A 23837-nucleotide genomic window follows, 5' to 3' on the forward strand; every position below is an offset into this window, starting at 1 on the left:
TGCCAATGGAACACCCCAACTGTCCACAGGTTATGATGTCCTGCTCTTGTTGCATTAAACTCTAAGGTGGTTTAGATGATCCTCTATGCATCCTGAGGTACCCAGGACAAGGTCACAGCAGCATCATCCTCTCAACATTTACTAAGTACACAGTATGTGGAATGCACTGTGAGACCACTAGATGGCGAAGTGGATAGAGCTGGACTTGCAGTCAGGATGCCCTCAGGATGAAGCCAATCTCAGACACTTTCTAGGTTTGTGACCCTGTGTAAGTCATTGAATGTCTCCAAGTCTCATCCTTAGCTGTCAAATGAGACAATGATTTCCTAGCTGGCATATAGGACTGTTGTAAGTAAAGCCCAGTCCTATTAAAACAGGACAGTTCCTGCCCTCAGTAGTTTCCAATCCAGTTTCCTAATAAAAAGGTGGGAGGGTCATTACATAAAAGGAAGCCTGGCTTAAGAGCCGCATTGTATCTTTGGAAGAGACAGATGAGAAACTGTACAAAAAACATATCATAACAGAATCCCACAGAAACGATGGCCCCACATTCCTCTCCATGTAGGCACATCTTGCTCCTCAGCATGGGGATGGTGTGGGGGTGGGGGATAGAGGCTCAGCCTCTTTTATCCTCCACTTTTAGACATTCTCTGTAGCCGACCTGTGTCCAGACTGAAGCAGAGAGCGAGATGCTGGTCCATTGTAGTGCTTTGGATGCTTGTTGGGCTCCACCTGACAAGCATTTTAGTCATTAGGGACTCATCCCCTAATCTTAGCATTGTTAGCAAATACTCTGGGCATAGAGCTTTCCCAGGGAAGCCAAGGAAGGTCAAGTATTCTGGAATCTTTCCATTTTTTTTTATTTTGTTTGCGATCATCATTTGGGCAAGAAGTGGATACTGGAGGAAAAACCCTGAAATTTTGAAGTGTATCAAAATTTTTTAAGCCTGGGCCCTAATATAAGGGATCCTTATCTGTCTCAAAGGTTGAGGAAAGGACACAGTGACAAAGTCTCTCAGGCTGTCCTTGTGGACAAGATGGGAGGACGGGGGTAGATGATAATCCAGGCTGGTGGAGTGAGAACTAGCTAAATTCCTGAAGCCAAACAGTCATCTACATTGAACAATGTCAACAGGAGGAACGTTGGCTGTCTAGACTATCTATGGGGGTGAAGACAGCCTGGGAGCTGTCTGTTAAACAGACAAGGGGTGGCTGTGAAAAGATTATATCTAAGAATTAGAAAAGGGGAAAGCAGCTAATTGACACCATTTACAGGCTAGGACCACTTAGGAGGACCACGTTGGAGATATGTTGGGGAAGGAATAAAAGTCAATGGATCAATTACTCATTAAGTATCCAATCTTCTTCCCCCGATCTTGCTATAAACAAAATAAAAGTGAAGGTCAGGCTTAGAATAGATGGGGCAGGGAGTTGAAGAGAGGATCATAGAACTGTAGATAAAGAGCTAGAAGTGACTTCAGAGGCAATCTAATCTAACCCCCTCATTGTACAGAGGGGAAACTGCAAACCAGAGGTTAAGGTCACAAAAGCAGTGTCAAAGGCAAGATTTGAACACAGGTCCTTTGACTCCAGAACCAGTACTCTTCCCATTCACTTTACAAAGGAATGAGATCCCTGCCCCTGGAAATGTTCCGAGAGACGCAAAACGGTGGAGATGGTGGGGGAGGTTCATCTTTTGGGTGAGGAATTGATCTATATAACTTTTAATGTCTCCTCCAACTTGAGCATTCTAGGAGAGTACCATTAGATCCAGGGGAGAAGGAGGCAAGATCGTTATCTGTCCTATTAATCTCTGCATTACTAATGCCTCATCGGTGAACCTTTGATTAGTAGTTTAGAAGTGCTGCAGACTTTTAGTTCCTTCTGGTTAAACATGCCACATTGACAGGTCCATTCCTGGTGCTTTTTTTAAAAGAACGATACCAGGAAAGAAAGCAAACGATGGTGTTTTCATTCTGGCTTATTGGAGAGCAGAGTAAAGGGAAAGAATGGCTCATCACTTTTCAGGTGTCGAAACAGAACAGCCAGACAGCAGGGAAACCAGATCTCTTTTTGTTCCAAGACCCTACCACCCACCCACAATGCCACCCTTCTGGACACTCAGGACCATAATTTCTTCAGCCTGGAATTGAACATCCTCTCTATTCTAGTTTTCACCTAGCTTCCCATACTGTTTCATTACCTCTCCTGACCTCAGTTTCCTGATTTGTAAAGTGTGGAGTTTGGACCTGATGACCTCTCTGATCTTTTCCAGAGTCAAATCAATGACTTTATTGCCATTCACAGACTCTGAATCCGTCCAATGGCTTTACTAGCTGTTCCCTGAACTCAACACCAACCCCAACCTCTGTGCCTCTTGTCCCTCACGGCTAGGCAGCATGCCTTTCTCACGTCTGTCTCCTAGAATCTCCAACCTCTTTTAAAATCTGGGTAGCATTATGCCCTGAAAAGAGGGATGAACCTGATGTAACAGAACCTTCTTGAAAAGATGAAGTATCTTTAACTTTATTCCAATTAGTCTAAAGCATGAGTTCAAATCTCAGCTGCCCTACTTCCTCCCTATGAGACTCAGGGCAATTCTGGTGTTCTATCCACTAGATGCCCTGGGAAGTCTTTTCTGATCCCAGGCCTTCTGCAAAACAATCCTGTCTTTTCTTTTCAAAGGAGAGGCCAATTAGGAGAGAAACCATTTAAAGAACTAAGAGAAACTTGATTTAAATAAGACACACTGTGTAAAGCATACATACAAACATTTTTCAGGGATGAAAGGCCCATTTAGATCCACGCCAATGCTCTAATTTCCAATATCCTGCTTCCCCACAGCTGCTCTCTCATCTTCCCTTTGTAATTCCGCTTATTCTCTCTTATCTATTCATCTGCGCTCTGCTAAAAATAAATAAGAGCTCTTCATGATGCCTCAATCTACTCATTCATCACATGTCATAGCTCTGCATGTAATTCTGCCAACTTCCCCAGGTCATGTTTAATAGGGTGCCTGTGAGTCCAGCAACTTCACTAGAGAATACCCAACTATACCAATTATAAAGGGAAGGGACCTGATTGTATGTCAATAAGATGTAGGTCATAGGACCATAGACATGGAGCCAAAAGGGACCTTGGAAATTGTCAAGGCCATGCTGGTGATCATAGAGATGATGAATAATGGTGCCTTTGGAAAAAAGATGGGTCCCCCACTGCTTGTGTACCCCCTCCCCACATGTGATCTCTCAGACCTCCAGATGGCCTTGTTAATGCTCCCATCCTTGTGAGAGCCAAGAGAAGTGACAGAACTCTCCAACACATCACGGGGTGTGATCTACCCTATGTCCATACGTTCAGATAGTTGGAGGGAGATGTGAGGAAATAACACTAATGACAACGGCAGAAACTGGCATTTCCATAGCAACTGGAAACTTGCACAGCACTTGATGGCCATGAGCAACAATGCCCCTAAGAGGGCTCCAGGTATTTTATCCCCATCTTACGGATGAGGAAGCTGAGGCTCTGAGAGGTGTCCATGTGGTAGGTTCTGAGGATCCTAGGCTTAAAAATGGAAGGCATTTAAAAGGTCATCTGGTCCAACGCTCACTTGGAAGATAATGGTTTTGGTGAAATGTGCAAGGAATCTCGCCTCCATTTGTATCTTTCCACCACTAGGCCCCCTGAGCCATTATTTTTTAAACCAAGGAACTTAACCTTCACATCCATCCATATCCTTATGGACCGCAAGAGGCATCTATAGCAGGATCAGAGACTTAAAAGTGGAAGAGATGTTCAGAGTCATGTATTCCAATCTCCGTAGAGGCCAGGAGGAGCAGAAGGTGCTCAAGGTCATATGAGTACTAAGCAATAAAGTTGTGATACAGACTTAGATCCTCTGACTTGAAAACCAAAGAACTTTCCATTTCACCAACAATACAAACAAAAACAATGTTTCTGGATATTTTAGATAAAAGTTATTTTTCTGGCCTGAGTTATCCAGTTGGGTTCCTATCTCAATCCTTCACTTTGTGTGTGATCAGAATATCAGATATAATTCATAGAAATGTTCCAAACCATGTGCTCTAATCCATCTGCTGCTAGATTTTACTAATTCTTAGATTAAGAAAAAACCAAAAATTCCAAATTGAGGAAAATATCAAAGAGGAAAGGAAACATGGCCAAAAGGCAACAGCAAATATATCGTTTAGAGCCACAAAATTACAGAGTTGGGAAGGGCCTCAGGGAACGTCTAGTCTAACCTGGATCTGAGCAAGAATTCTCTCAACAACTCACCCAAGTGGCTGCTGCTGTTGCTGCTACTACTGAAGTACCAACTTGTTTCCCTCTCCCACCATGATTGCTTTACTTCCTGGCCACATTCCTTCCTGGCTTCTGGAACCACAGACTGGAAAACTTAACTCTTTCAGCCCTGGCACTCCTTCACTGTCCTCATTGCTGAGCACTCCACATTACCTACTACATCTAAGAAGTCTCCAACCATGCCTCACTTTACTTTCTACTCATCTTCTTGAGAGCCCCCTTCTTGCTGCTCCATTGTCCCTCATCACTTTCTACTTCTGCATCAATCTACTACTCTATGATTCTATTTGGGGACACTAGGTGGCGCCATAGTGCACTGAGCACCCAGCCTGGAGTCAGGAAAACTCATCTTCCTGAGTTCAAATCTGACCTCAGACACTTTCTAGCTGTGTGACCCTGGGCAAGTCACTTCACCCTGTTTGTCTCAGTTTCTTCATCTGTGAAATGAGCTGGAGAAGGAAATGGCAAACCACTTTAGTCTTTCCGCCAAGAAAACTCCAAACAGGGACATGAAAAGTTGGACATGTCTGAAAACAACTAAACATCAAGAAATGGCCCTACTCACCATTCCTGTAATGTTCGAAACCAATATATCCCTACCTGGCCATCACTCCCTTTACAATAGAGGTTCCTTGAGGTGGCCTTCACTTTTACATCTGCATCTTCAATGCTTAACTATAGTGCTTGAAACATAGCAAGTACTTGATAAATGGTTTTTCACTCATCTATCCATCCATCCATCCATCCATCCATCCATCCATCCATCCATCCCTCTCTCTCTCCCTCCATCCATCCATCCATGTATTCATTCATTCATTCTTACTACAGTAGTGTTGCTGTTTTTGGCATGTTCCTAGTTGGCTTGGTGGCATGAGTAGCTGCTACAAATGACTATTGCAGAAGAGTGAGAGAGAGCTGTGGCCACTTGGGTTCTGAGGGGTATTTATGGGCCCTTCCCCCAGTCTCCAAGAGGATAAAGAGCAGAAACAACGTCAGAAGGATCCCAGACCATTAAATCCCATAGCCCATAGCTCGGTCTGGATGAATAGACACCCCTAATCCTGACACAGAATTTTTAGAGATGCTTTTGAGAGATGCCATGGCTGCCTCTAGACTGGTCAAAATCAGTGGCAGCCTCTGCACAAGCCACTCACTTTCCATTTTTCTTGAAATCCAAACCACCAGGATATAGCCAGATAGTGACCAGATGCTAAGCCCAAGCTGAAATAGGCAGTCACTCCAGCAGCTCCACCCCCATCCTTGCATCCTTTCCTTTGTACCTGGGCATGTGCAGTCATCCTGTCTGGGCTTGTGCTGTGAGTATATGTGTGGGCATGTACATGCACACATCTACATATCCACATCCACGCACTGTGGGCCCTGCCCCACCCGACCCTCACAGGCTATGTCACTGACCTGAGAAGGAGTTGTCACACTGATCTCTGGGACAAAGTTGTCCTCAAATAGGCTGATGATGTTCTCTTGTTGCAGTTCCCTTGTGGGTGTGACTTTGGGTAGAGGTGGGACAGGAGGCCCTTTCCGCAACTAGGAAAAAAAAGGAAGAAAAGGGTAAATTTGTGCAGCCAAGGCCTATGACTGACACATGCCTGAAGAAATGACCTCTTGGGTCTAAGTCTCCCTAGAGAGCACTGTGCCTTCTTACAGGGAGGCTGCCAAAGTTGTTCTTAGGGAGCCAGTGGAACAAGGACATGCTTATATCTAAATGTGTTTATTCAGGGGCGCCAGCCCATCATTTTATCATCATGTGCCACAGACAGCTGAATACTAAATAAATCTAAAACTACATTAAATATTAAATACATAGAAGCAGGAGAATGACTTGTCCCCGGACCATTTCTAGCTGAGCCACATCCAGAAAGATGAGAACAAAGAAATGATGATAACATGGCAAGAATTCCTGTTTGTAGAAGGCTTGATGCTGGCAGCAGCCCTGGGGTAAAGATGGTATGCATGTTATCTGGCCCCCTGAACCCTTTCTTGCTTTAAATAAATGATCCTAGAATCCATTTTACAGATAGAGAAACTGAGTCTTGGAGCATGAATTGACTAGCCCATAGGCACAGTCATTAAGCAGGTCTTTTGCTCCTTTTTCCCCATTTCTGGCCAAAAGTTGGGTGGGGTGTATTTGTCACAGATACAGAAGTTTCGTGACTCCCAGAATGAAGGAGAAACCTACTGAAAAAAATACTCTTTGCATCCCGAAAAGGTTGAATTAAATTATTTTAAATGTTCTCTGACCCCAGTTAAAGTGCCCTGTTTTAGGTTGGGAGGACTGATCAATCCATAATGGAAATGTTTGAGAAATAGAGCCCAGTACACATCAGAGGAAGGCAGGAGAGGCCTGGGAAAACATCTGCAGATTGGTCCAGACCCAGAAAGTCCCCAAGCCATGGGCTTTTTATGGTGTTGCCACCGTTGGCTTTTTTGGGGGAAGGTGGAAAGGTTAGGGCACACCCCAAGCCACCAGACCTGCAGAGTTGCCTGGATGCATTTCACAAACACAAGGAATGGAAAAAATAACCTCATTCCAATTAGTCTAAATGAAAAGATGATTTTCTTTTTAAAGTATGGATCTATGATTGCCTTGGGAACTCTCAAAGTAGAAAATCTCTCTACTTATATGCATTGCACCTAGTCTTTCGCTTGAAAATCAATTAAACAGTTGACAAACATTTATAAAATACCTCCTGTGGTAGCAAAAATAATAGAACCCCTGCCCTCAATGAGCTTTCATTCTACATTCTAAAGGCAAAGAATTCAAGACAGAGAATGAGATCAGCATTTTTAGATATGGACAAAATGGGAATTTGTTTTGTCAGACTATGCATATTTCTTAAAAGGGTTTTTTCCTTTCACATTGAAGAGGGTGGGAGGGAGAGAAAAGAAGTATTGGGGGTTTTTTGTTTGTTTTTTGTTTTTTAGTGAGGCAATTGGGGTTCAGTGACTTGCCCAGGGTCACACAGCTGGTAAGTGTTAAGTGTCTGAGGTCGGATTAAAACTCAGGTCCTCCTGACTCCAGGGCCGGTGCTCTATCCACTGAGCCACCTCAATGCCCCAAGAAGTATTTGTTAACTGAAAAATGAAAAAAAAAATATCTGGGACAATGAAATGTGAAATGCCCTGCCCAGGTTGACCTAGCTTGGGCATGTTAGTGGCACAATTTGGATGCAGGTCCTCCTGGCATCAAGGCTGAGATGCTCCCCACCCCCAGGACACTACAGAGCATCTCTCTTAAATAATCCTTTCAAATATCTCCATGCTGTAGACAGGAGGGAGGAAGCAACAAGGCACACTGGACCGGGAGTTAGAAAAAGTCAGGTTCAGATCCTGACTCAGAAAACTGAGATGCTGGGTGAATCTCCGAGCTCCAATTTTCTCATCTGACAGACTCAGTGGATTTGAAGGTCCCTTTTGGCTTTAAATCTATGCTTTTGCAACATCTCAGCTCTCAGTGAAATTCATTCATGTCTTGAGGATGCATAAGAATCAGCTTTCACTTCCTAAGGAGGTTTTTGGGTTCCCTTATCCCTACCTCTGGCTTGTAGTTCTTCAGAATTACTGGAGTGTGGAGAGCTGGGCTCAAAGCTAGGAAAACCTGAGTTCTAGGTATGTCTCTGACACATTTTGGATGGGTTTCCCTGGGTAGGTTCCTTAGCCTCTTAGATCTGGGCAAATCTCTAAGACAACAAAGTACAAATACCCCTCAGGACTGAATCAATGAAAGGAATTTCCACACTGAACATGTGTAATACTAGTGAAATCACAGGTCTGGATCAAAGCAAAGAAAAAGCAGTTGGAGAGAGCACTGGTAGTTGGTTCCCAACCCTAGCCCCAAACAGTGATTGCTTTTATCATGGACCTTTATCAGTGCAAAGGTCCTTGTTAGTTGCTACAGATGGTACAAGGTTGTCCAACAAGGTCAAAGGCATCTAGGGGGCGCCATAGTGCACAGAGCACCCAGCCTGGAGTCAAAAAGACTCATCTTCTTGAGTTTTAAAAATCTGTCCTCAAAAAGATACTAACTGTGTGACCCTGGGCAAGTCAATTAACCCTCTTTGGCTCCACTTCCTCATCTGTAAAACGAGCTGGAGAAGGAAATGGCAAAGCACTTCAGTATCTCTGCCAAGAAAACCCTAAATGGGGTCACAAAGAATCAGACACAATTGAAAATGACTGAACATCAGTGACCATCAAGATCATAGGGGAGGGAGCCAATTAGGGGAGATAAGCAATAGACGCTGAGAACTTAAATGCTAGACCCTATGGGTGATACACACCAAGCGTTTGGGAAGTTCAGAGGAGGTGATTTTTAAGCTGAGCCTTGAAGGATGGCTTGGGTTTTGTGAAGACAGAGATCAACAAGAAGGAATTTCCTGAGCAAGCTTGTAGAAGTGGAAGAGAGCAGGGCTGAGATGTGTGGGATAATTTGCCAATAGGATATTTTCATTTTTGTTAGCTTGTAGAGTCTCCTTAGGTGATTAGAGGGAGGTCAGGCTTTGTGGATGGGTCATTGTCTGAGGAATGATCTTCTGTCACGTTCTGTGGGATGTCCCCAGTCTTAAGGAACACCCATTGCCTATGACAGTGGCATCCAATGGGAAGCTTCTTTAGTCCTGCCACCTGCACAATCCTCCTGGCTCTCCCCTTGTCCCTCCTACCTGTGAAGGCGATTTTGGCCGGGCTGGTGCAGGAGAGGCAGGCGCCAGGGTGTGATTCGGACTAGCTACTGGGCTGGGCAGGGGGGAAGGCTCCTCTGGTGGTGATGGCGTCTTTGCGATGCGGAGAGGACCGGAATCACTAGGCAGAAACAGAGAAGTGAGCACGGCACAGCCTGAGCATGAGCTGGTTTTTTTCCCTCTTTTTAAGCAAATACCCCAAATCAACCTTCATCAACAATGGTGATATAACTTACTTTCTTGTTGCCCTTTTAAGTCATCCAAAGCACTTTCTTTCACAATAATCCTGGGAGGTTGGCAGTATAATCAGTATCCTCAGTTTATAGATGAGGAAACTGAGACTCTAGAGCTTATACAATTAGCACATATCATGGCTGAGACAAGATCTCCAGGTTCCAAGTCTGGTGATTATTCCAATAGAATCTAGTACTTCTTAACCAGGGTTCTGTGAATTTTTTTTTAAAAATATTTTGATAGCTATATTTCAAGGTAATTGGTTTCCTTTGTAATCCAATGTTTTATTTTATGCATTTACTTTTTTTTTGGTGGGGCAATGAGGGTTAAGTGACTTGCCCAGGGTCACACAGCTACTGTCAAGTGTCTGAATCTGGATTTGAACTCAGGTCCTCCTGAATGCAGGGCCAATGATACATCCACTGTGCCACCAAGATGCCCCCTATTTTATGCATTTAGAACATGAGTCTGAGAAGGAGTCCAGGGCTTCACTAGACTGTTGCCCAAGGAGTCCAGGACACAAAAAATATTGAGAAGTCCTGACCTAGAACATGTCACCATATTAACCCAGATGTTTTAAACCATATTAAATACAGTGATTCCTATAGCCTCATCTCTGAATTAACATAAACATAAAATAAAAATAAAAAACTGACATTTTACAGGGCTCTGAGGTTTGCAAAGGACTTTCCTATTATCCCAAGGAAATCTCACAAAGCTCTTGTGAGGGAAATCTATGTTTTCTTACTATTACCTATATATTATAAATGAAGAAATGGAGGCTTAGACAGGCAAAAATGATTTTCATGTAGTAACAGCAAGTAAATGTTTGTGATGGGATTTGAACTGAGGTCTTCCTGACTCCTGGTTCAGTTCTCCCCCCACCTCCTGCACTCACTTATTTCCTAAGTAGCACACATTACAAATTAGTAAAGATTCTACCTTCCCAGTGCTTGGTCAGCTGTTATTGGGTGAATGATGGAATGCCATAGTCAGAGGGGCCACAGAAGTGTTGGAGAGTGACCATCTTCCTTAATTGTTCCTGTCTACAGACCAGGGATTTGTGAAGTCCAAACCCAGTGATTTCAAGTGTTCAGACTTCAAGGACATCACCCAGTGACAAAGCTACTAAGAATGGTAGTCAGTCTATATCTGCTAATGGCTATTGCTAACAGGAATGCTAGGGGGTGCCCTCTACTTTCTAGGGGTGTCTACATAGTCTATATATTTCAGCTCTAGGACAAAGCCGGTTTTTTGACCTAAGACTAAAGCAATATGTGCAGTGCAGGTGTTGGTTCAGACTCAGTAGGCTAAGGAAATGTAGTCCTGGTAGTGTTTAGAGAAAGCAAGCAAATACTGCCCATGATTGGGGACACTAGCCGTCAACCATGGCTGCTACAAGCCAAGTCCAAATGGATGTTTGGAGAAGGGTTTCTCAGAGTGCACTCACCACCTCTCTCTGGGGAGACATTGGGAAAATGAAAGAAGCATATGTCATTAATGAGGTCTGACTACCCCCAAAATCATCTTTTATTTACTTTGCATATTTTTGTATTTATTTATCTCTATACTTGTTGTTTCTCCTCATAGAATATAAAGTCCTTGAGGGCAGGAACTATTTCGCTTTCGTTTTTGGAATCTCAGCACCCAGCCCAGTGTCTGGCACATAGCAAGCACTTAGTAAATACTTGCTTATGGATTTGTAGCCCTACTGCCAATAGAATATAAGCTCCTTGAGGGCAGGGACTGTTTCTGTTTTGTCTTTGTATTCCCAAGGACTAACATAGTCCTTGGCACATAGTAGGCATGTAAATTCTTGTTGACTGATTTAATCTCAGTCAGCACAGTACTTAAGAAATGCTAACTGAATGAATATATATATATATATATACATATACATATATATGCTCTTGGAGGGTAGAGATTGCTTTATTTTAGCTTTTGTATCCCTAGCACATAGTAAGTACTTAAATGTTTATTGTGATTTCATGTCATTTGATAATATTTAAGTTTAAAACCTGACAGGCATTTGACCTCTTTTATTTCTGATGGCTGTTGTTCATTTCCTCTGCTCATCACCAGATATAATCACAACTGATATTAATGCTGGAGGGATTGTGAGAAGATAGGTACATAAATTATTGTAGTAGCAAAGAACTGGAAATGGTAGCCTCCCCCAAATGATGAATGACTGAACAAACCACAGGGGATTGTTATGTGGTAAGAAACAATGAATAACGAATACAGAGAAGCATGGATTTACATGTACTGATGCAGAGTGAAGTCGGCAGAACCAAGGAAACAATATATACAGGGATGACAACAATGAACATAGAAAGACCCATCACACCCCAAAGCACAAAGTGAATGCTGCGAAATTACAAAGAGCAAACATATCTCCAAAGAAGAGGGAGATCCTCTACCTCTCCTCACTCCTTTGCAGAGATGAGGGGGCAAAGGTGAGAAAGACTGCACATGTTTCCAGGCTTTTTAGATGGATTGATTAGTTTTGCTGATTTTTTTTAAAAAAGAAGTATTCTTTTAAAAATATTCCTTTTTATATGGGATAGCTCTTTGAGGAAGGGGACATATTGTCCATCAATCGATTATTTCCAGTCTCTTTATATCTTATTTGTCCATGGTTGTCTGCATGTATTCTCAATTGAACTATGAGTTCCAGGAGAACAAAGACTGTGTTTTTGCCTTTCTTTGCATCCTTAGTGTTTAGCGCAGCGTCTGGCATATGACAAGTACTTAGTCAATGCTTGTTAACTAACTCAAGATTATATCTTGTGGATCATATATCACAGAAAAGACTAGGGAAACAATCTAGTCCAACACCCTTCTTGCCCAAAGAGGGCAAGTGACATGCTCAACATCATCCAGGTCATAATGTCTAAGGCAGGATTTTAATCCAGATCCTCTTAGCTCAGATTCAGTGTTCTTGTTTGTTTAAACCTGAACCCTGTGATGCAGGGAGGGACAGATGACATCTTTAGAAGATGAAGACATTCCAGATATAGGCAGATGCTGCCTGTGGCTGTGGGGGCAGAAAGCTCTCTTCAGAACTGTCCTTGGTGCTGGAAGAGCTAAGGCATCAGTGGGGGAAGGCACTGATGTTTCACAGGGGCATTGTGGATAGGGAAGGCTGCTGGTTCATAAGTGGGGAGAGGCAGATTGAGTACCATTTGTGCAGGAGCAGGTGCCACAGGAAACCCTTCTTTCAAATTTCTTGCCAATCCTCTTTTCCCCATTCCTGTCCTGCTTGCACACTGACTTCACATACCCACCCTGCCGAGGGAACCCAAAGACCCTACTTCATGATAGTGGTGGGCCAGATTTTCCTTGCTTCCCACTACTTGCTGAGTGGATGTGGCTGTTCACACCATTTGGGAATCATGAACTAACTAAGCAAGGCCTGACAGGACTTATACTGACACTGCATCCTTTCAACCCCCAGGCATTGTCATCTGACAATATACACTGAGCACCATTGGGACTTATCATCTGCCCTCCCACTGCAACTGTAAGATCACCAGCCCCTAGCTATCTTCCCTGACACTGGGCCCTTCCTCAATTAGAATGTGTGCTCCTTGAGAGGAGGGACTGTCTTGTTTTATTGTTACTCTCTCCAAGATGTAGCACAGTGCTAAAGATACCTAGTGAGCCTCAGGATATGCTTTCACTCACTCACTCACTCACTCACTCACTCACTCACTCACTCACTCACTCACTTAATCACTCACTCATTTACTCCTTCCTTCCTGTAATTTATGACACCTCTTCAGGATGTGACATGAGAAAGAGACTTTCCAAGTGAAGGCATGAGTGGTGTGAGCTCCATGAGCTCTTGCTGTGTGGGAGCTGTTGGTTTTGAATGAGGCCAACGACAACATCTATGCCTGTTACTGAACATTCACTTACCTGGGGGCTCCCTGGATGGTGAAGGCCTTGTCTGCATGCTGCTCCCCAAGCTTGGTCATCACCTCATAAAGCTTGTGGCAGAGCTGAGGAGAGAGAAGGCACTTGTCCATTGGATGCAAATTGTTCCACTCCTAGCTCAAGAATCCTCGTGTTTTCCTTGTGAAAGCTTGTGATTGAGGGACCCACGTGTGGAAAGAAAGGGCCTTTGAGGCCCAGGGCCAGGCAGGTGGAAATGGTTGCAAGATGAAGGCATTGGGGGAAATTTGGAGCTTGGGGGTGAGATGTGCCTGGCACAGAGTAGGCACTTAAAACATAATTTTAAAAATTGACTGATGGATGGATGTAGGCAGCTGAGCAATGGCAGCAGAGCGGGCTTCCTTGTGAAACTCATGTGCAGTGCTCTGAAGGCCTTTGAGGGCTACTGAGGCATGCAGAAGGGTGATGGTTGGAGCTTATGCCCAGCATTCTTAATGTATTTCCATATATATAAAATGAAGGGTTGGGAGAGGAGGCTCACTGAGATTCTCCAGCTCCAAACCTATGATTCCATAATCAGTGTAAAGCTTAGCCTCCAATAGATTTCTTAAGGAAATGGAAATTTTAAGAGGGGACCCAAAAACAGAAAAGGCTTCACTACAATAGGTACGTCCTCTAAGTCTTCCAGGCAGAGAGCACCAATTGAGATGCATGTTCCCATTGCAAACATGCTTCGTGTAGAACAAAGGTGAATTAAGCCCAGTTAACAGATGCTCAATCCCAGGCATGGGGGATCACACCCCTGCCTATCCCTCAGGACAGAAGATGCCTGTCCACAATTAACACACAAAAGGATAATGTCACTTACCAGAGCGATTTCCTTATGGAACTTGGCCTCAAGGCTGGACACATTCTTGAAGGTATTGACATAAAATCCCACCCTTCTATTGGGAGGAAGCAAAAAGAGAAGGTCATGGGGGCACGGAAAGGTTATAGAAACAGAAATGTTATAGAAATGTCTGCAAATCCTCCCAAAAGACATGGAAATCAATTAATTTCTTATCAATTGATCAAAATGAAAATATTAACTATTACATATCAAGCACTCTACTAGAACCCGGGGACACAAAGACAAAAGTCTCTGCTCTCTTGGCACTGACATCCTATCAGGGGAGACAACATGCAGGCAAATGGCTTTACCTAGACCACAATGAAGGAAGCTCTTCTTGTAAATCGATGTTGAACTCTTCAAATACTTTCTGGGCTTTTTGAAACTCTTCTTCTGCCTAGAAGGAACAAATGACTATTTATTTCCACTTATCTAAAAATGATGGATCCATGTTGATATAAAACAGCATTACTGGATAGGAGAGATCTAGGCTGTAGCTGTATGCCAGCCTGAAGGCTCTTGGGCAAAGAGGTGGGTTTGCTAGTTTGTCTGGTTCCTGAGATGCCAAAATTATTTTTACAAAACTCATCCTAAGTTAGGTCAGCTGGTGAGATGGGGGAGTCTTCTTTGCGGTCCTGGCTGTCCTACCTTCCAGGTGCTAGCTAGCCCATCAACCTGATCAAAAAGTAAATCTGACCAGAGGAGGCTTGAGGGGAAACTGAAAAGAGCATCAATAAATTAAATTCAGTAAGTGCTTAGAATTGGCCCTCATTGGACACATCCCAGCCCCAAACATGGTGTCCTCTCAATGTCAGATTTGTATGGCAGACATTTTTACAGCTGAGTAATATCCTTCAACCATAGATGGTTAACAGCTTAGCAATGGATACTCCAAATGTCTCAGGCTAAAATGTGCAGTAATATGAGGAACAGGCTCATTTCCCACCAATGTGTTTGTTAGAAATGAGGTAACAAGCAGTCACATAGCCCAGATTCTGTCCTGATTCTAAATGGATCTCTGTGGTTTTGTTCCCACCCACTAAGCCAGCCAGGTCCTAAGAAAAGGTCTGGGGAGTTGCCTGGGACTTTCTGGAACACCTTACCTTTGTAATGCGACTTTCATCTCGTCTTTTGGAACTCTGCAGAGCTTCGAGGTGGTGACGGGCACTGTCATAATCCACTAGCTTTCTGCTCCTCTTGGCAATGCGCATCTGCAAACAGAGAGAATCGTGGTCTTTACTAATGCTATCAAACCCCAATAAAATGGTGGACCTGGCCAGTTCCTCTCTCTGTACAATCCTTACTTGTAGAAGCTGATAAGCAAGCAGTAAGGAAGAGGCTGCACCAGGACCCCAAGATTTTTTTCAGACACCCTGTTGTCTATTCACATCTCCCACATATAATCCCTGTGAAGTTGGGGTTTTTGAACCCAAGTTCTCTTAAGTAGAATGACTTCAAGTGAGAGGAAATGACCCGATCTATGATCCCTATGAGACTAGAAATCATGATGACTCTGCACAGCAATCTTTGTTCAGTAGATGAAGCTATTTGAGGACAGCCCCCATAACCTCTTTCTTTCCAGATTCTCTGCCTTTTTTAATGTCATCCACAATGGCTTTGGCTGACTTGGCAGCCATGTCCTACTGCTGATTCACAATGAGCTTGTCATCAACTAGAACCTTCCAATTATTTTCAGAAATAAGGCCATCTATCCAGCCTCCTGTCTTATACTTGGGAAGTAGATTATTTTTAAATCAAATATAAGACATTTATCCCAATTCATTTCCACTTATTTGGATTTCTAAATTCTACTTCATTCATTCCTGAAATTAGTTTAATTGGCTCAACTTCCCATCTTGGATTCTAGGGCCTCTTCAAAACATCCACCATGTAGGGCAGTGGTCAGGCAATGTTATCTCACTTTTTACAAGATGCTCTCAGATTTCTCCTTCACTCAAGCTCAATTAAAATACTTTGGCATTTCCATCTGCTCAGCAGCCTTTTGCCACAAAGAACACAAAGGAGCCTGTTTAAAAGGAAACCACTAAAAAAACTACCCATTGGAAGAGTGGGTCTTGGCATACCCCCACCAAGACATCTTTTGTGGCTGGTGCCCAGGAGCTTAGACGGGATCACAATGACCTTTGCAAGAAGTGCTCCCATCTGGCCCTGGTTGTACCAGGCTGTTAATGAGTCTGTTCCATTTGAAAATATGGATGTGGTTGTCAGAGCCTTCTCCCACAAAGCCAAGGCTGGCTGCCTCACCCACCCCATCTGGCAAAGCAAGACAAAGTAGCAAGCCCCAAGGAGCCCTGAGTCACAGTCCTTACCGATGGGCTGGGATAAATATTGTGAAAGTTGCCTGAGGTTTCAGCAGCATGTTCCCTGTTGACCACAATGGGAACCATGGCATAAGGTTTTGAAAAATCCCTACTCAGGAGATTAAGTCATAATTGTTTGCCACACCTCCAGCCCCCTCATTCCCTCTGATCCAATTCAATCACTGTGGACTAAGTAAGACTGGAGCCTGGCATGCATAAGCATCGATAGGTATACTTACTGCATTATTTCAAACAATCTATCATTGAAACTACCTCTGCTGATCCAGATGGGGGCCCCTCCAAGATGTTAAATGGCCTCATGAGTGATTGAAGCTGACAAAAGCTATTGCTCGGCAGTTAAGGTCTGGATGGTAGACCTTTCCACACTTGGGTAGTTTGGCACAGCGGTTACACAGATTCAGGGCTGAAGTTAGAGAGATGTGGGAAGGCTCAGGGACGTGAGCATAGAACTCCTCCATAGCGTTTGCCATGGGCAGCTTTGTGCTAAGAATCTAGTGTTACAGAGACAGCTCAGCTTAGTGGCTAGGAACGGGAAGATCTGGGTTTGGGTCTTGCTTCTGACACCCTCATTTGGACAAATCACCCAGTGTCTCATGCTCCAGGCAATTGGAAGACTCTAAGTCAGAGATGAGCTTCCTTCCTAATCTACATCGGGAGGAGTTTTCCTACTGGGAAGTTCTCGTATTACTGAGATCAAATGGAAACTATTGTGGAAAGCAAAGCAAGGATGCAGGATGGGAGAAGGAGTGGAGGTTCTTGAGCAGTCACTCTCATGGCATGGAGGCAGTGTGGGCCAGTGGGGAGGACATTGGATTTGGACTCTGACGAATGCAATCCCAGCTGGGTTCCCTGCTGCCTGTGTGACCTGGGGCAGACCAGTCCCCTCACCTTTTGGCGTCAGGAGGGAATGAGAGGACTCGGCTACATGATCTCATTTGACTTTTTAAACTTGGGCCCTATGATCAGTGAGCTTGGCCAGAAGCCCCTAGGATGCCACCACAGGGGCAAATCGTCCATTGAGGAGCAGGTGAATGCAGAGACACCATCAAGGCAACCAGGGGACATACTGAGGCACTGTTCTGAAAGCACAGCAAGGTTGTTATGGAGACGACAGACTGTCTCCATCTCAGCTGCAGTAAATAACAACAGACTGATGTGTGCATGCCACTTGAAGAAAGGAAAGGAGATTAGATGTGAGGAGGAGGAAGGAACAGGAGGCTGGAATGAATAATGAATGAAAGTATAAAGTTTTGCTCAACTCCTCTATATGCCATTTGCTCTGTTAAGTTCCAGAAATACACAGAAAAATAAGATCACCCCTACCTTCAGGGAGCTTTTGTTCTAACAGGGAAAGAGCAGGATATGACATAGTAGATGTACAGTACTGTATCCACCAGGAAAGGCTATGTGCATAGGAAAGGTCAAACCCTAAGGCTTTGAGCAGGAGTTTCCCAGGCTGGTGTGAAGACAGCTAGGACAAGGGTTATATCTGAGGTCCTAGAAAACCCTCTTTCCCATGTGTTGTCTACATTTCCTGCCTTAGGCATATTTCTAACACAGACACTTAACCTACATAGCAATATGGACAGGGCTGGGTTTCACCTTCCTTGCCCCAGGACTCCCTCTGGTGGTGATGTTGATAAGCATCAAATGTCTAAGAAGCAGAAAAGAAGGTCACAGATTGAGAGCCAAGAAGAGCCTCAGTGGCCATTTAATGCAAGCTCCTCATACCCAATAAGGTTAAGTGAGCTGTCCAAGATCTCAGAGGTAGGAAGAAGCAGAGCCAGATTTTGAATACAGGGCTTCCAATACTAAGTCACCAGTGCTCTTTCAATGGAGAAGAATCAAGGAGAATGGTTCATTCCTTCTCAAGACCCTAGCTTCTTAAACTGTAGGTCACAACCTACATGTGGGGTCATGTAACTGAATGTGGGGATCACCCAAAACTGGCAACGGTAAAAGTTATGTATATCTATTCTATATACCTACATACCCAGGGTGGGGTAAAGATTTCTCAGGTGAAAAGGGGTCATAAATGGAAAAAGCTTAAGAAGCCCTGCTCTAGACAATTATCCTGCTGAATTATCAAGGCTTAGTGTTTAGCAAATTGTAGATGTTTGTATTAAACTTGTTGATTGATTTATTGATATCCCAGAAGTTGACTGCATTGATCCTTAAACCATCTATCCAGAACCAGGAATGAGCATGGAATTAAATGAATGGTGTAGGATGGGCAATCTTTTACTAAAGCCTTCCCCTGATGCCTCAACATGGAGTAGAAGTGACTCTGGATTCTCAAGAGTCATGCCAAGAAATTCAATATCTGGTGGGGTCTACCAGTTCAGAAAAGCTTTAAGAGTGGACTTATAGATGGCCTGACTGTCTGCTCTCACAGGATCATCCTAGCTAAGTTAGCATAAAGAGACGGTCAGGTGGCTCAATGGATAGAGCACTAGACCTGGAGCCAGGAAGACATGAGTTCAAATCTGGCTCAGACACTTACTCACTGTGTGACTCTGGGCAAGTCACTTAACCTCTGTTTGCCTTAATCCACCGTAAAAGGAAATGGCAAACCATTCTAGTACCTCTGACAAGAAAATCCCACAGGCAGTATGGTATACGGGATCATGAGGAGTGAGAGTGAGTATGACTGAAGCATAAGAACAATAAATTAGCAGAGGCTCATCACTGACCCACTGACACTAGCCTCTGGCCTATTCTATGAAAGAAGACCCTTTACCACTTGGCTCTAGACATTATCTGTGACAATCCCTCATGCCTAGAAAGTTCACTTTCCTCTGCTACAACCACTAATCTCACTGGCTTCTTGTAATTTCCAACTCAAATCCCACCTTCTACAGGAAGTCTCCAACTTCTAATACCTTCCTGCTGTTCATTAGTGTCCCTTTTATATGGCTTGCTTTGTATGTATTTGTTTCTATGTTGTCTCTCCTATTAGATTGTAAGCTCCCTGAAGCTAAGGATTGTCTTTTTCCTCTTTTTGTATTCCCAATGCTTAGCAAAGTGCCAAGCACACAGTAAGTGCTTAATAAATGTTTATTGATTGATTTGATCACTAGAGAATAAATTGTTGGGTTACAGCAACCAATGAAATTATCTACTAAGGAATGGTCGTGGTTGTAATATGGGTAGTGGAGACTATACTAAGATATGTTTCAGAGAAGGGAGTAGTTATACTGAGGAGACCCCAGCTCCTCGAAGTCTTGAAGTCTAATTCTTATTTTTTGTGATCTATCATGGTTTCCTTTTACGGTCTGTAAGGGCTGCATGGACCTGTGTTTGTCAATGGCACCCATCCAAGATGGCCGAATTCTTCAGGGGAGGGCCAGGGTCCATGTGGTTTCCTTTGAGTCACTCCCCAGCACTCACTGCATAACAAACAGATGAAGGCACCAAAGCAGAGGTGTCCAGTATCAATGCCTCAGCCCTGAAGACACTCAACTCCTTTGCCTTCTACTTCCAATTAATTTCAATCTACTTACCATTTTCATGTAGAGATTCTCAGGGTGAACAGAGCATTAACTCAATTAAGAAGATAATTATTGGGAGCTTATATTACAGATGCTATGATTGCCCTAATCACAGGCTCTTTTGTGGGGCAATGAGGGTTAAGTGACTTGCCCAGGGTCACACAACTAGTAAGTGTCAAATGTCTGAGGTCAGATTTGAACTCAGGTCCTCCTGAATCCCGGGCTGGTGCTTTATCCACTGCAGCGCCACCTAGCTGCCCCCCTCAGGCTCATTTCTAGTGCTTGAAAAGACCTCGGAGGCCATTTAGGCCAACACTCTTATTTTACAGAGAGGGAAGCTGAAGCTCAGCCCGAGGGGTGGGGTGTAAGATCAAACTGGCAGTAAGAGACAAATCCAGGATTTGAACCCATGCTCTCTGATTCTAAATTCAGCCTCACTTACATGGAAAAGAGGAGAAAAGGAACATAAATAATTCATTAAAAGGCAACAATCTTGCTGAATTATAGGCCCTTAATACTAAGGCAGTGTGGTATAATGGGTAAGGTGATGGCTCAGTTTATGACTTTCTGTTTCTGCATTCAAAAAGCCTCCTCTCAAGCAGTGGAAGCTCCAAGGGATGAACTGAAGGAGAAAATGAGATTTCCTGAGCCACAGTGCATCGTAAGCTGTCCCTAGGCAGGGGAGCCAGGCTGGAAGGCAATTCCTGCCTTTTTGGCTTTGCCTTGGAGGACATGGTCTATTTCCTTCCCCTCGGTCCCCTCCTCCTATCCCACCCCATCATGCTTCTTTCCCCTGGGATCAGTAGACATTTCACTCCTCCCCCCTTTAGGAAAACATGGTGCCATACTTTGATGTCCGGAAACTGGCCCAGGTATGTATCCAGGGTGAGCAATGACCCATCCACTAGTTTTTGATGGAAGTCTTCCCATAGCACATCACATTTCTGAAAGAGAGAAAAAGAAAGAGAGGTCACAGTGAGACTGTTCTACCTGGATTCCTCTCACGCCAATGAGAAGAAGGGAAACATATAGATGAGGACCTGGAAAATAGCATCCCCAGATGCTAGGAGGCTACACCTTAAAAAGCTGTGGATAATTTTTTTTCTGATAAAAGTATTTTATTATTTTCCAGGTACATGTAGAGATAGTTTTCAACATTTGTTTATATAAGATTTCCAATTTCAAAATTCCTCCCCCCCACCCTTCCCTCCCCTAGACAGCAGGTAATCTGATGTAGGTGATATAGATATAGATATTGTGGTAAAAAGTTTTAACAGTCGGTTAGATAATGGAGATAATATATATTGTGAGATAATAATCTCACAATATAGATATATACATATATATAAAATAACATCAAACATATTTCTGCATTAGTCATGCTGTAAGAGAAGAATCAGAGCAAAAAAGGGAAATCCTCAAAAAAAGAAAAACAACAGCACCAAAAACAAAAGAAATAATATGGTTCAATCAGCATCCATATTCCACATTTTTTTTTCCTGGATTTGGAGAGCCTTTTCCATCATGAGTCCTTTGGAACTTTCTTGTACCATTGTGTTGGTGAGAAGAATCTAATCTATCACAGTTGATAAACACATAATGTTAATGATACTGTGTATAATGTTCTTCTGTTTCTGCTCATCTCACTCATCATCAATTCATGCAAGTCCTTCCAGGTTTCTACTCATCGTTTCTTACAGCACAATAGAATTCCATTACATTCATATACCACAACTTATTCAGCCATTCTCTAATTGATGGGCAGCCCCTCAATTTGCAATTCCTTGCCACCAAGCTGTGGATAATTTAACAGGGCAATGAATTGTGAACACGTTTTGGCTACCAGTTCCCATGTGTAATTCAGTCCATCTAAGTTGTCAGATGGAAATTATAAACATTCTGAGTCCTAGAGAACTTGTCAGTTTATAAAGTAATTTCCTTGCTCTCTTCAAACTACTCTTGTCAGGCTGGTGGGGTACAATTATCATGCCCATTTTAGAGATGGAGAAGCTGAGATGTAGAGGGGTCAAGTGCCTTGTTCAAGGTGAGTGGCAGAGCCATTATTCAGACCTGGGTCTTCTGATTCCCTGGTGCCCCCGCCATGGCCCCACATTGCCCTTCTTTGTTTTCAAATTATATTTCCTTTGATGTTTCAGATACCAGAGGCCTCAGAAAGGGTCTGGATCATCTAACATGTCTTCTCTGGTAGGGAAGATAGCAAATGAAGCCGGTTCAGAAGTTCTCAAGGTGTTCTTGGGAGGGGGCAGCTAGGTGGCACAGTGGATAAAGCACTGGCCCTGGATTCAGGAGGACCTAAGTTCAAATCCAGCCTCAGACACTTGACACCTACTAGCTGTGTTACCCTGGGCAAATCACTTATCCCTCATTGCCCTGCAAAAAAACAAAAATTGTTCTTGGTAGTCAGTCACAGTCATCTCAATCAAGAGAGAGGCTTTTGCAGAGGATGCTGTTGGGTATCATAGTTAGAGCCAGAGGAGGTATATGTGTATGTGTAGGGGAATGTGGGGGGTAGGGGTTGCTCATTGAGTTGACCAGGATCTCTCATGGATGCCTTTTGAGAGATGAGTTTTGCAGGATGGTCCTCAGGTATACAGAGATTCCCACATCTCAACAACAGGACAGCTCCCTTTCATGTTCTATAACTGATTGGAAGCTCATACAGAGAAGAATGGATTGAGTGTTGGACTTGGAGCCAGAAAGACCTGAGTTCCAATCCAACCTCCAGATGCTAGCTGCATGACCTTGGACGAGTTACTTACATTAAGTGGGCCTCAGTTTCCTCATCTGTAAAATGGGGGGGGGGACTTGATGACTTTTAAGTTCCCTTTAAGTGCTAGAACATAGATTCTTAACCAGGAGTGAATACACTTTTTAAAAGATATATTTCAATAACTGTTTCAATACAATTGGTTTCCATTATATTTTTTTCATTGATAAATATTATTCTGAGAAGAGGTTCATGGGTATCATCACCTTGCCCAAGGGGTCCATGACATAATAATAATAATAATAATAATAATAATAATAATAATAATAGTAATAATAATAGTAATAATAGCAACATTTATGTGGTATTTTTTTGTGAAGCAATTGGGGTTAAGTGACTTGCCCAGGGTCACACAGCTAGTAAGTGTCAGGTGTCTGAGTCTGGATTTGAACTCAGGTTCTCATGAATCCAAGGCTAGTGCTTTATCCACTGCACCACCTAGCCGCCCCATTTATATGGTATTTTAAGATTTAGAAAGTGCTTTATAGATATTATCTCATTTGATCCTCCCAATAACCTTGTGAGGTAGATTCTGTTATTATCCTCATTTCATAAATTAAGAAACTGAAGTAGGCAGAGATTGAGTGACTTGCCCAAAGTCACACAGAAATTAAGTGTCTGAGGCCAGATTTGAACTTTCTCCCTGACTCTCATTCTGCTATGCCTCACAAGCAACTAACAGAAAAAAATGAAGACCCCCTGGTCTAGACCTATGAGTCTCTGAACTTCTACTCCCATCTCTGTGGCACAAGAAAGGATGCAGACCTGGACTAAATCCAGACCTTCTGGAGACAGTGACACATCTGTGGAGATATGAGGAGTACCTTCATCCCATCTGCTTTCACCATAGCTGATCTTCAGAGTTTTATGGACCCAAGGTCCACTATGGGCTCAGAGCTCATTTCAGGAGGTGTATCTTTGTCATGGAAATCCAGGAATACTTACTCAGTCAGGTCTAACATTATAGGATCCATAAGGACGAGAACTTGCTTCCATCCTTTCTTTAAAAAGAGCAAATCTCATTCTTGCTAATGATGCCTTGCCTTTATCACAGCCTCCCAAAGATGCTGCGGAGGCAGTGGGTTCTTAAACCTCCCACAGCAGCCAGGGAGCTTGGACAAGAACGGAAGGGATTTAACAACTGAATTTGCCAATGATGTGTGTCTGGAGGCC

At 43.4% G+C, this 23837-nt stretch overlaps 1 protein-coding gene across 2 annotated transcripts in view; it reads right to left on the reverse strand.

Annotated features, from left to right (window-relative positions):
* Positions 1–23837, reverse strand: part of AMPH (amphiphysin) — a 196882-nt gene that overhangs the window by 47575 nt on the left and 125470 nt on the right. For both annotated transcript variants that reach the window (XM_043978501.1, XM_043978502.1), the window contains 7 exons: positions 20725–20820; positions 15147–15254; positions 14355–14440; positions 14023–14098; positions 13179–13261; positions 9003–9141; positions 5740–5868 (listed from right to left, as the gene is read on the reverse strand). In XM_043978501.1, coding sequence (XP_043834436.1) covers positions 5740–5868; positions 9003–9141; positions 13179–13261; positions 14023–14098; positions 14355–14440; positions 15147–15254; positions 20725–20820 — 717 coding nt within the window. The remainder of the gene's footprint in view (positions 1–5739; positions 5869–9002; positions 9142–13178; positions 13262–14022; positions 14099–14354; positions 14441–15146; positions 15255–20724; positions 20821–23837) is intronic.

This window comes from Dromiciops gliroides, chromosome 1 (genome assembly GCF_019393635.1).
Source record: "Dromiciops gliroides isolate mDroGli1 chromosome 1, mDroGli1.pri, whole genome shotgun sequence".
Lineage (NCBI taxonomy): Eukaryota > Metazoa > Chordata > Mammalia > Microbiotheria > Microbiotheriidae > Dromiciops > Dromiciops gliroides.